Raw genomic sequence first — 13,252 nt, 5'->3', positions numbered from 1 at the left:
TGCTATGATACGACACTTAGCTGTCAGACTTATCAGACCTACAGACATCCACTGAGCATGAAAAGATGCCTGATTGAATACAAGTGTAGTTATCTCAATCAAGCACCAGTTATATGATATATGGATGAGGCACCTTCTGCACACTGAAGTGCATATTTGCCTACTGCCACAGGCCACAAGCATATACGACAAGAGTGGAAACAAAAATGGACTCTTGTATTTTGAAACAATACACTTGAAGTACAATTTCAAGCCTGATGAAGGCATTTTCTTCTAGGATAACAGGATATGACATTGAAACAGCAACCCAAGGGGAAAAAAAATTAAGAATGTTTGTCCTGCAAGAAGAAATAACAAGCATACCAGGTTCTGTCAAGTTTTTGACCTCAAAGAGAGACCTGTCTCTACTTTCTTAATTTCAAAGATAAGCATCCTCCACATCTTGAGCACAAACATTTCTGCTTCATCATCTAAGATGGATTGAAGTAGCTCCAGCATTTGGGATGCCTTAACATGTTCTTGAGTGCTGGATACAATGTAATCCACAAGCGTAGCTTCTTCCTCTCCTAAAAACTCTGTAATCTTCTTTGAGATCCAAGGCCTCATTCTCTCATGCAGCTCATGCTGTAGAATTTCATAAGACAACAATGGTGCCATATTTTAGAATATATACAAATAATCCAAACTCATCAATACCATCATTAGCAATGAGAAGTATCTTAAACTTGCAAAAGGCCTGAGTCCTAAAAATCTTTTTTTCACGAGGCTCAAATCATCATAACAACTAGCAGTGTAAGAAATTAGAACTCCTTGAGCTACTTGGTCCAAACCGAGGACCAAAAGGTTTTAGTAATTCTCAATTTTAGAAAGTGAACTAGAAATCCCAGCCATCTTAAACTTATAACTGTGATACTGTAACCCATTATTTGCCCAGGTGTGGAATTAATAAGATCAATGGATTTCAGTAGTTATCACTTGTAAGTATGAACAATGCAAGAAGGAGATGCATCATATAAAAGCAGGGAAGAAATTGAGAAAAAAAAAAGAGTATGAGCGAGACAACTCTGCCCTTTGACAGGGCTTAAAATTAGAATCTGCCTGCGAATCGGACATTGCAAAGAAAAACTGAAATTTTCCAACAGACACTGGAACTAAGGTTTAATGGAGCCCAAATTGTTTCAAGTTTCTGGATAAGTTAACCATACCTATGCTAGCACAAAATTAGTGCAGGCATGTAATGTAATCAAAATAATGCTCAAGGAGAGTGAGAGATGGTTATGGGGTGGGTGCGTGGAAAGCAATCAAAAAAGAATGGGACTCTGTGAAGGGCAGAGTACGCTTCTCTATCGGCAATTGAAGAAGGGTCAAGTTTTGGAAAGATCGATGGTATTGCAACTCATCTTTGAAAGAATCTTTTCTGTTGTTCTCTTTTGCCACAGCCAAAGATGCATGGGTTGTGGATGTAAGGGAGCAGTATGGGAAAAGTGGCTGGTGGAAGCCTCGGTATTCTGAACAGTTTCATGAATGGATGCTTGAAGTAGTGAGTCTTTTTCCAGAAAATCCAAGCTTGCTCATTTAGGAGAGAGGAGGATGATAGTTTTGAGTGAAAGGAATCCAAGGGTAGCAATTTCTCCATTAAATCCTTCAACCTCTCTTTAGTCCAAGGAAGAAGTGAGCCTTTCCCTGTAAGCTATGTTTGGAATTCTTGGGTTCCCACGAAGGTGAGTTTTTTTACTTGGAAAGCATCATGGGGCAGAATTTTGATGATAGAGCAACTTAAAAGAAGGGGTTGGAGTATTCCAAATAAGTGCTACATGTGTACATCGGACCTTTTGGATGGAAAAAATCAAAGTGGCCTTTGAAGATTTGGAAAAAACAGAACAATCAATTAAAATATCATTTATGAATACTTTTGCAGAATGGGTTAAATTGTACGTAGATGTTAATCCCATGCCCTTGATAGGTTTTGAAAGGATTAGTTCTAAGTATGGAGTTGGCAGAGGGGGTTTTTTTTCTGTTCCTTTCCTCTATATTCATCTTGCCTGTCATTCAATGCCATTTGCATACTTTGCATGTACTTTGCTGCTGTACTTAAATCTTTATATATATATTCTTTCTTGTTGCCTATTAAAAAAAACAAAAGTAATGTAATCAATATAGGGGGTCCTTCTGGTAGGGTACATTGCAAAGATTGTTATAATCAACAGAAGAGTTCACCAAGTACATTTGTCTTCATTTCCAAACTGATTAATGGTTTTAAAATGAAACCTAGGCTACCCATAGACTAGGTGTAGGCAAGTAATCCATATTGGATCCTTTTACTAGTATATATTACAAATATTGTATTGATCTTCATAATTTCAACAAAATATTTGACATTACAAGGTTATTACTGCTTCATGGATGGTACATGTTACCCTTGTTTGATGCAAATAATGGATAGTATTTTTTTTTTTTATTAGAAACAAAAGATATATTGATAATAATAATAAAAGTACAAGAGAAGGATGAGAGTTTCTTCCCACAAAATACAAAACCTGATCAAAGTAAGACCAGACACCTCCACTATACAAGGAAAGCTATACACATAGGCATCCACAAAATATCTCAAGAACCCAAATTACACAAACTATCTCAAAAACCGGAATTAACTCCTCTCCCTATTATCCACCATTTTTGAATCACAAATTGAAAACCAACCGAGTTAAATAACATTAAATGGAACTCCTCTAAAAGTGCTGGTACAAAAGACCCAAAGGGAAGAGTTGGAGTGAAGTAAATCCCACATTCCTTCTATTCTCCACTTTTCCTCAAAAATCTTAACATTTCTCTCTTACCACACAATCCACAGTATAATAAGGCAAGCAATTTACCAAAGAATCTTGCTTTTGATTGAAGTCCTTAGTCCTCTAAATGAGATAATCATATCTCCAATACTCCTAGGTTGAGTTCAATCCATCTTGGCTAGACTTGAGAGCTTATGCCATGGCCCCAAAGTTGGCAATATAGAAAAAGATGGTCGATCAATTCTCTATATCCTTTGCATAAAATGCACCAATGAGAACTAAGAGATTTGTACCCTTCTATCTTGAATTTCTTAGATACTCTTTATTGTGGCTAGCTTTGCACTTTTTTAGGTTTTTTCTGTCTTAATTGGTGCTTGCTTTGGCATATTTTGTGTATACTGTCTATATACGTAGGGTGTGGTGCGCCCCCTCTTTTTGGTGTTTCTTAATACACATCTTTGTCTATCAAAAAAAGAACTAAGAGATTTGTAAAGTCTTTTCAATTAGAGCATGTCAATGGTATTTACCTTCCTATGCACTACTAACCAAGCAAAGGTCTTGATCTTTGAAGGGACTTTTGATTTCCAAAGAAATTTAATTAAAAGTTACAAGGAAGGATTTGAGAAATTGGACAAAACCAAGAAAAAAGATTTTATTGTGAGTAAACCTAAGGAGGATAAAGGCAATGCCCTTGAATATGCAACAAAAGGAGACAAATGCACTGAATTAAGTAAAGACATGAACCTTTCAAGAAATTTTTCTTTGATAAGTGAGTCTTTCAAGAAAATTAATTTCTATATCAATGAGATTGTCTCAAAAGTTAAAATTCCAAAAGGGTGGATAGGAATTACCAAGGACAGTTGAGATGATGAGATTTTTCATTGAGATGACTCTATAAAGACCTGAAAATTATGAACACATAAGTAAACCATAAATCTACCCAAAATCAAAATCTCCTTGTTTCCCATCACAAAATGGATGTATAAGGAAAAGTCTTGAAAGACTTGCGCAATAGCGCCTTCCAAGGACATTTGTGTGACTATCTTACCAACATGTTGGCATCTTATCCATTAGGATGCATCCCATAAATGGACACGATAACCCGATGCCATAGACCACAACTTTCCCTAGGGAACCTCCAAAGCTACTTCCCTTAAAATAGCACAATTTCTCAAAAAAGTATTCCCAAACCCTAGAACTCCAAACTCTTTTGGCCTACACACTACATCCCAACCGATAAGATGATCTTTCTTACTCTCCCCAATCCTTGACCAAAGAAAGTCCCTTTGCCTTTTCTCAATCTTTATGGCTATTGATGTTGGGATCTTGAAAAAAGAGAGGAAATAGGTAGGGATGTGATGTGATGCAAATATGACTAACTGAAGGTTTATCCCACCCACCCCCCAAAAGACAAAAAAACCTTTTTTCACCCATCCAACCTCCTCGAAATTCTATCAACCATTGGATCCCAAAATTGTATCATCTTTGGATTCCCTCCTAAGGAAAGATCCAAATAAAATAGGCATTTTTTTATAGGAAAAAAATATTGATTCTATTAACAACACCTAAGAAAAGCACATAAAGGCATACATGATATATACAAAGATACCAAACGGCCAAAATAAATATATAAATAAACAAGGCAAGGGGCACACAAAAAACAACCACCATGGTTACTTTTTTTATGAGAAACAACAATGTAATATATTGAATTACGACTTAAGAAGTACAATAAAAGGGTGAGGAATCCTCCCACAAATAAAAGCTAAACAAAAGGAATACCATAAACCATATAGTAAATACAAAAGACAACCTCTCCTTACTAACCCACACCTTTGGAACTACACATTGTTAACCAATCAAGTTGGACCGCATTAAGGGGAATACCCTTAAAAGTTGTGGTGCAAGAGACCCAAAAATAAGCAAGAAAATGAATGGTATCTCAAAAAACCTCCAAAGTCTGCCTTGTCCTCAAAAATTCTAACATTTCTTTCCTACCACACAACCCAAATTAAAGTAATACAAGCGGTTTGTCACAATACTAGGCCTCTCCTAGAACTTCCCAATCCCTTACATGAAATGGTCATCATATTACAAATACTCCTTAAGGGAGCCCAATCCATCTTGGTCAATCCAAATAATTTGTACCACAACCCTAGCGTCAAAAGACAATGTAAAAGAGATGATATACCGATTCTCCATGCTCCATACATAATTTACAGATATAAGGACTAAGGGTTTTGTAGGGTCTTTTCAACTGTAACATGTCATTAGTGTTTACCTTCTTGTATGCCACTAACCAAACAAAGGACTTAACCTTAAAAAGGGACTTGAGATTTCCACACAAAATTAGTAGGGAAAAAAGGAATTGGATCAGAATGATAAGACAAGACTAAAAAGAAAGACATCACTATAAATAAACTTGAAAAAGATAAAGACCAAGCTTTCGCATTTGGAATGGATGAGGATAAGTGTAAATGATAAAAAGAGGGCATAAGTCTTTCTAGATCTTCTCTCTCAAAATCAAAAAGATTAAGATGGAAGTTCAAGTTCCAAGAGAAAGGATAAGTAAACCCAAGAATTGATGAAACAAGAAGGTTTTTAATTATGACTATTCTGAATAGTCTTGGAAATTGAGAACCCAAAGGTTGATCCCCCCACCACAAGCCTACCCAAAAACAGATTCCCTCCCCATCTCCCACCACAAACTGAGTGTACCATGTAAAACCTTGAAAAATCCGTGCAATAGCCCTCCATGGGCAATGATATGACCACCTAACTATACTCTTGGCATCCCATCCATTAGTATGTATATGCTTAGAATAACTTGATGCCACAAAGTAGAACTCCCCCTAGAAAACCTCCACAACCATTTCCCAATAGAGCATGATTCCTTAGAGAAATCTTCCAAAACCCCAATCCCCCTTCCACCTTAAGCTTACATACTAAATCCGAGCTAATAAGATGGTCTCTCTTGATCTCCCTAACCCCAAACCAAAAAAAAAAAAAAAAAACCCCTTTGCAATTTCTCAAATTTTCCAACCACTATAGTGGGAATCTTGAACAAGGATAGGAAATAGCCAAGAATATGGGAGAGAACCACCATGCCTTACATAGAGCCTAACCGCTCCACAAAGTCCATCATGGACAAGAAGCAATCACCTAAAGAAACTATGACCAATTCCAACAAGATATACAAGAATGTTTAATTGCTTGGATAGTATGCACTCTAGTCAAAGTTTTCAATTTATCTACTTATTTACCTATAAAAAATAAAAATAAAAATAAAAAGAAAAAAAAAAAGTATGCACTCAAGAGTAGTCATGGTTTTTCAATTTCTCATGTTACAAGTTAGCCACAACCTTCTTCCACATTACATGTTCACTTTATCGAACGTCAACACTGGATTCCATGTTGTTTTTATTGGTGGATTTCACCAATGATTTTTATGTAAATTATGAATGCTATTTGCAAACATCCCCCCAACACCCCCCACATTTCATTGATAAATGTATATATTAAAAGGAGGAGCTAAAAGAGTGTCCCAAAGTATACAGGAACATTTTTCTCCATATATATATGCATGTGTAAAATAGATAAATCAATAAATATCTCAATAGAAGTAGTCTTGAATATCACAATCACACCAGAGGCAACATGTTTCAAAAGTACAAGTGAAGTAACTAGGAATTTAGAATCATGGCCTGAGTTAGCATTGCTTACCTTATCATACACACCCCAATTTATCTCATATGAGAATAACTCCTCCTTAGTCTTAGGGATCATATCAATCAATTGTTTGGCATCTAAAAGCTTCTTATTATCTGGAGTCCTCAATTTTTCTGGTCCATGTTCTCGATCCCTGTCCCGATCAAGAAACTTCTCTCTGTTCTCATCTCTGGCACGATTAATATCCTCATCATTCCTGTCACGGTGGCTTGACCTATCATAAGCACGTCTATTTCTTTCTTTCTCTATATCAGACTTGTCATCTTTAACATTGGTGATGCGCTTAGCAAATTCTGCTGCTGCAACCAAATTTGATGGTGATGGCCCAGAAATGGTAGGTTGGACAGCCTGCAATTCTTCAGTCGAATAATCAATGGGAACCAGAGGTCTCATCTTTTTCTCCTTATGTGCATCATCATCCTCCTCCTCATGAAAAACAGACGGGACAGCAGTTCGCTTTCCAGAACCAACTAGACCAAAACCCAATTTTCTGGCAGGGAGATTGCTACTCTGCCGCACATCTGATGCAGCAAGTGATGCCATGGCCGATTCATCTCCAGTGCCGTTTTGTAATATTCCATCACCTGCCATACAGAATAATACTCCATTAACAGGAGGGAAAAACTGCATCATGGGGAGAAAATGAAAAAGAGAGGAGAAAAGCATAAGATGACATTGAAGGGGAAAAAAATTACCAATATGGTTCTGATGACTTGAATCACCCTCATAAGCCTGTTCAACAGCTTTATCTTTATTTTGTGCATCACTTTCATCAGTCAGGACTTCTTTTTCACTTCCGGTAGTTGCATGAAGAGCCAAAAGCTTGACTGCATTGTTTTGTTGCTCCTGCTGCTGCTGTTGCTCCTCTTCACTTGCCCTCCTATTGGTCTCAGCAATTTCTTCCACCTCTTTTAATCTGTCAGCCAAGTCTTCCTCCTTTTCTCTTTGCCTCTTCTTTCTCTTCTCTTCTACCTCACTACTCCTGCGCCTCCTTTTTCTGGAATCATCTTCGTCATTGTCACGTTCCTGATTTGAGATTTCCCTCCTCCGCTCCCGTTCCCTTTCTTTTTCCCTCTCCTTTTCATGCTGTCGCTGATACTCTTTCTCTCTTTCTCTATACTCCCACTCCTTGACACGCTCCCTATATAAATTTTCAGCCCTCTCAATTTTTATCTCTCGCTCCTTCTCTCTCCTAACTCGTTCTCGCTCCCTTTCTCTCTCAAGTCTGTCAAATTCCCGTTCCTTTTCCCGTTTTAGCTCCCGGTCTCTGTCCCTCTCTCTGCTCCTCCTGTCATATCTTCTACTCCTGTCAGGTGAAGATCTTTCAAGCCTCTCCTGATCACTTTTAGGTTTGTTTTCACTAGTAGTTTCATCATCTTCTGCTGCATCTGCAAAACATGAGCAAAAAACAAAATTGTATCAATTTTTTTGTCAGAGAGATGATCATCACAATACGACTGGCATACTAACAATCTACTGGTATATAAGACTACACACATAAACATTTAATGACATAATAATAACAGCAGCAGATAGCAATGGTACTTCCTATAAACACCATAAAACTCACCATTTCTCATTACATCCACATCGGAATCTCTTGACTTAGTAGGCAGTTCTGAGTTTGTGTTTTCAGAACCCTCTGCAGCCCCTTGTGCGGGTGGGGGAGGAAGTGGTTTTGTCTTTATCCTCTCTTCCATCATACTCGTAAGCTTCTCCAAAGCCTCACGATCAGCTTCTCTATCTTCATCAGTCACAATCCCAAAGGAGGCATTGTCTTGATTTTCTTTGTTCACCAACTCATTTCCATCCTTCTTTGAGTCCTCTACAGAAGGCTTTAGAATTTCTTTCTGCTCAACACCTGGTACACTTTCTTGCTCTTTCTCAGATCCTTCAATGTCAGATTCTTGTGGTTTCTTTGAGTTTTCAGTTTTCTTTTCAACATACCGCTCTAGATATTCTCTTGTTGCTTGATTAACATTTAACTGATCATATTTCCCCAATATGAGGAGCAGCAAAAATATAAATAATAATTAGCAAAAAAGATCATGCAGATAATAATTAGAAGCAAATATTATTAATCAATATAATATTCTAGTAGAGCAACATCCCTCGACAGAGGCATCAGGTAATATATCCTATCTCGCAAATAATAACCAAGTCTAATTGAAGGTTTTATCTGGTAATATATCCTATCTTGCAAATAGATTTCCATTCTGTCATCTACTTAATAGTGAAACATAAAAATACACTGGAAAAAAAAAAAGAATTTTCTACAAGTTTGGCTGTATATATGATGTCATGTGAAAGAAAGCAATAAGAAATCAAATCATACCACCAGTTCCTGCCCATCAACATTGAATTTAGTCAGCAGGCGTAAAGCACGGAGAACCCCTTCAGGAGACTCAAATTCACAGAATCCCAAGCCTCTGGGAGTTCCATCTATGGGATATTGAGCATGTTTCCAACTCTTGACAGGTCCACAAACCTTCATAGAGTGAACAGATGTCAGAATTCAAACCCAAAGCTTCAAATACAGATTCAACAGATAATGCGAACAAGGGAAAATAACCCAATGCTCTAAAGTCAATATAGCAGGAGAAAGATACATCACAAAAAAACCCCAAACTTACTTGAAGGAGAGAGAGAATAAAATCATTTTCCACTGTTGATGCTATTTTGCCAACATAAACCGTGGTTTGTGGTTTCTCTGTTGGTGCAGCAACAGGGACAATAGCTGGCCTAACAACAGGGGGCATAATTGGACGAACTCCTGGCATCCCTGGAACAGGAGGGCGTGACAGTGCAGGAAGCATCCCAATTGCTCCTGGTGGACGAGGAGGAAATGCAGGACGAACCATAGTTGCATAAGGAGAGGGATAGCGAGGAACTCCTGCACAAACAGAAAAAAAAAATATCTATGCAAATTTATCAGAGCAGGTTTGCAAACTACATACAGTGATAATAGTTTTCCCAATATGAACAGATATACAGGAAAAGAATTTGACAAGAATAATTAAACGCTGTTACCACACATTACAAGCATATTAGAGATGGCAGCACAGGCATGGCAACTATCACCAGCTGAATAGATAACCTGAAGGAAACATAAGGAAAATAGCATCGAATTCATAAAATCATGGATATGTAAAGAAGGCTTACCTTATCATCCACTCGCAAATAATAGCCTCCTCAAACTATCCCATGGCACCACTCGTGGAATTTTGAAATTGACTAACATGAGACTTCCAGCATCTCATGTCGCCAAGGGAATGGATAATACAATATATTTTAATGTTCCATCATCTTTATTATATCAATTGCTATCAGCCCAATGCGCAGCATAACAAACACAAAGAAAGGAAATATAGAGAAAAAGTGTAATTGAAAGGATTGTGATACCTTGGAATACAAGGGCAACGAGCACTCAAGTTGCCAACATTGTCAGCTTCCGGCAGTTCAAGACCCATGAAAGGGAAAGAATCCTTATGACTACCACAAAGTAGGAACATGACACAGGCAGACATTGTTTAGCATGGCAAATGGAAAGTATAATTCTTAGAATTTTGGAATAATGTTCGATTTGTAATCTCTGAGGCCAGTTTGGCGTAGAAACAATAAATTCTCCACTAAAACAATTTCTATTTTAAAGACAATCAAAAATACTAAGCAAATATGTGCATACCAAAAAGGAGTTGTAGATGGGGTCTCTAAGCAATATGAAGCCTTCCAACCATCGTTATCAATCAAGACACTGTAGGAGAAAACATCCTGTCATCGATACCCCTTATCTAACCAAGACGATTAGAATCTCTCTGAACCCCTCTCAACCAAATTTTTCCCCACCAAAATCAGACCATTAACCTTACGTATCACAACCACTATGTATTATAAACCATACTTTTAACTTAAAGTCACATTATTTAAATCACAAAAATACTTCTTTACTTCATTTTTTAATGCTTGAATATCTTAAAGATGTGCACACAGTTTCACAAGCCAGATTGATATTACATTCAGGAGGATTCCGAAACAACAACAATTATCACAGACAACAAAAATTCCAAGCAAAAGATGGACCCAACTGCGAGAAATTCAAAGAAAAACAAAAGTCCATTTCTTTTATTTTCTCCCAATATGTAGGTGTTTAAGATGTCCACAGAGTTCCATGTATAGATATTCAGAGAGTACCATGTACAATCAAATCGCACATAAATAATAACCAACAACTAATTAGATTATCAAATTTCTAACACAATTGGTCACAATCACAAAATAAGACCTAAAAATAACAATTCAAAATTCCGCCATAGGCTACAGAATAAGAGAGTTCAAATATCAAGATAAATACAGAGAAGAGAACCCACCCGGAGGAGGTACAGCCCCTTGAGGACCAGGTGCTGGAATAGCAGGATAGCCATTCGGCACAGGCGCGTACGGTCTCAAAGCTGGGTTTGGAGGCTGCCCCGGCGGAGGAATCTGATAGGACATCATTACCGGCACAGGACTCACTCCCGGCGGCGGAACATTAGGGTTCTGAAAATTCGAATTCTGTAAGGTAGCGTTGGGGACGGGAGAGAACTGCGGGGCCAGCATCTGAACAGGGGGCGGCGCCGGCCGGAACGAAGGCGCTGGCGGTAACACGACGCCCCCTGACGAGATCGGCGGTGGCGCGAACTGTTGGATCGGCTGGGGTACCGAAGACATGAGTTGTGGATTGGAATTAGGGTTTACTGTAACCGGTGTAGCCAACGACGTCGTGGTTCTTGAGGGCGATGGTGTAACGGCGGGTGGCGCATCTAATTGAATTGACGGATTATCAGGTTCGGACTGCTGAGGATTTTGTTCAACGGTTGCAGAAGTGGTGGAAGGATCCGCCATGGAAGGTGGTGTTCGAGAGAGCGATCTGCGCCTTTCGGTCTGATATTGCCCTAGAAAGGAAGCCTGGTTTGTATCTAGTGATAGGTAGAGATCTGGTGTGTCGTCGGACCACAGTTCATCTGTTTTATATCTAGTGATTGGTTGAGACGTGAATCTAATGTACAACCACTACACGTGGGTCAAAAGGATTGTTGGACTACTGTGGGTTTACCTGTTGTTGACTTGTAGCTGATCTTTGCTCTACAGGTCCAGTACGGTCGAGGCATGGCGAGTTCTCTTTCCATCGAATCATTACCACTGTCATTTAATTACGTTAATTTTTTTACCATCTAACAAATTTTTTTCCGGTATTTCTCCACAAATTTTTTAGAATATAAAGATTTTTTACCATTTATTTATTTATTTGAAATATTTATCAACAATTTTTTAAGGATACAAATTAAAAAAGTTATCAAATATAATTATACCATTAAATTATTTTATCAAACATATTTAATTTATTTAATAATTAAAATTAAATTATTAAGTTAATTTATCAAATGTCCACTTAATAATGAGATGAATTATGATTAAATCATTATTTGAGTATAAAATCATGAATATATATATTAAATTATGATAAGTGTAAGTAATGACTATTAAGTTATAAATAAATAATTAAAAAACTTAAAATATTTTATCATTTCAAGTGTGCCTTTTAATTTAATATATGAATATTAAGTTATATATAAATAATTAAAAAAAATCAAAATATTGCACCATTTCAATTATGGTATCATCCTATTAAACCATTATAAGAGTAGAATATAAATGTATTAATATTTTTATTTTATTAAATAAAAGTATAAATAATAGAGTTATTTTTTAGTTCAAAATTATTTATTAAGAAATAATTGAGTTATTATATATATAAAAAGGACATATAATAGTTTATGCACACAACAAATTAATTCTGTCTAATGAACTCCAAGCATAAAAACATAAATAATTACTGTATAATTTTGTCTAAATTATTGTAGAAAATTGAAAATAAAAACACAGATATTTGAATATGAAAATAACTTTTATTGAAAATATACCTTGATTTACAGAGGGTTGTTGATTACACGCTCGTTGACAGCTGAGGGATGAGTAAAGAGATGAATACAAAAGACTAGATTTTTTGAAGAGGAGATTACAAAAACAAGAGAGAGAATTTTATAAGCTTGCACTCTTGAGTTTTCCCAACTCTTTCCAACTCTGCCTTGTAAGGAAGTTGGCTTCTCTATTTATAGACGAAGAAATTGGACTTGAGTCGAACTTGACTTGCATGCTTGAAAAATTATTTGAAATCCACCATAAAGTGGTGAAATAGCTAGAGCTTTGGTTCTTGAAATCTACAAAAGAAGAAAAGTTTTATTTTCCTTGTTAGATGTCTTCAGAATAAAAATAAAATAAATTATCTTTCTTTTCTCTTTCTCCACGTTGTTTTGAAAGTCACATTGGTATACAAATAACACTATTTGTCACTATTTAGTCACTATTCATTACTATTTGAATAGTTTTTTTTTCTTGTGTTTTATACGCATTATTCACAATTTTTTTTTATATACTTTTCACGATTTATTTTATTTTTTACTAGATAAATACAATGAGACAAATGTACAAAGATGTAGTTGTACAAAAGAATATTGAAATCTTTTATCTGGATTGACTCATAGGTCATCCGTAAATGATTAACTAAGGGTCTACGTATGAATCATTTGATAAAGATATGTCTTCAGTTTCTTCATTTTCTTGATGATCGTCAAACTGTTTGATGGTTTGAATGAGTCATTGACGATACTACTCTAAATCAATAGCAGCGGCTAATGAAA

General features: G+C 36.6%; 1 protein-coding gene across 3 annotated transcripts; it reads right to left on the bottom strand.

Moving 5' to 3' along the window:
- Positions 1–195: 195 nt before the first annotated feature.
- LOC117912370 (RNA-binding protein 25) lies at positions 196–11,447 on the bottom strand. 3 transcript variants are annotated; one of them, XM_034826949.1, is made up of 8 exons: positions 10,883–10,973; positions 9,556–10,269; positions 9,149–9,408; positions 8,851–9,003; positions 8,086–8,500; positions 7,211–7,903; positions 6,510–7,099; positions 196–624 (listed from the first exon to the last, which is right to left on the bottom strand). In XM_034826949.1, the coding sequence occupies exons 3-8, from the start codon at positions 9,374–9,376 to the stop codon at positions 373–375; spliced, it is 2,331 nt and encodes a 776-aa protein (XP_034682840.1). In that variant the 5' UTR covers positions 9,377–9,408; positions 9,556–10,269; positions 10,883–10,973; the 3' UTR covers positions 196–372. The 3 variants fall into 3 exon arrangements, with proteins under 3 accessions (XP_034682840.1, XP_034682825.1, XP_034682833.1); XM_034826934.1 differs by lacking the exon at positions 9,556–10,269 and having other exon boundaries at positions 10,883–11,447; XM_034826942.1 differs by having other exon boundaries at positions 9,149–10,269.
- Between the last annotated feature and the right edge of the window lie 1,805 nt (positions 11,448–13,252).

This window comes from Vitis riparia, chromosome 1 (assembly GCF_004353265.1).
Source record: "Vitis riparia cultivar Riparia Gloire de Montpellier isolate 1030 chromosome 1, EGFV_Vit.rip_1.0, whole genome shotgun sequence".
NCBI classification, from domain to species: domain Eukaryota; kingdom Viridiplantae; phylum Streptophyta; class Magnoliopsida; order Vitales; family Vitaceae; genus Vitis; species Vitis riparia.
This window is presented reverse-complemented; position numbering and strand designations above follow the sequence as displayed.

Coding starts and splice junctions, on each gene's coding strand:
- LOC117912370 (XM_034826934.1), bottom strand. CDS start 11,396: ATGGCGGATCCTTCCACCACTTCTGCAACCGTTGAACAAAATCCTCAG. Junction 9,409..10,882: donor AGGGGCTGTACCTCCTCCGG/GTGGGTTCTCTT, acceptor CTGTTTGTGCAG/GAGTTCCTCGCTATCCCTCT. Junction 7,100..7,210: donor AAGTCATCAGAACCATATTG/GTAATTTTTTTC, acceptor TCTGTATGGCAG/GTGATGGAATATTACAAAAC.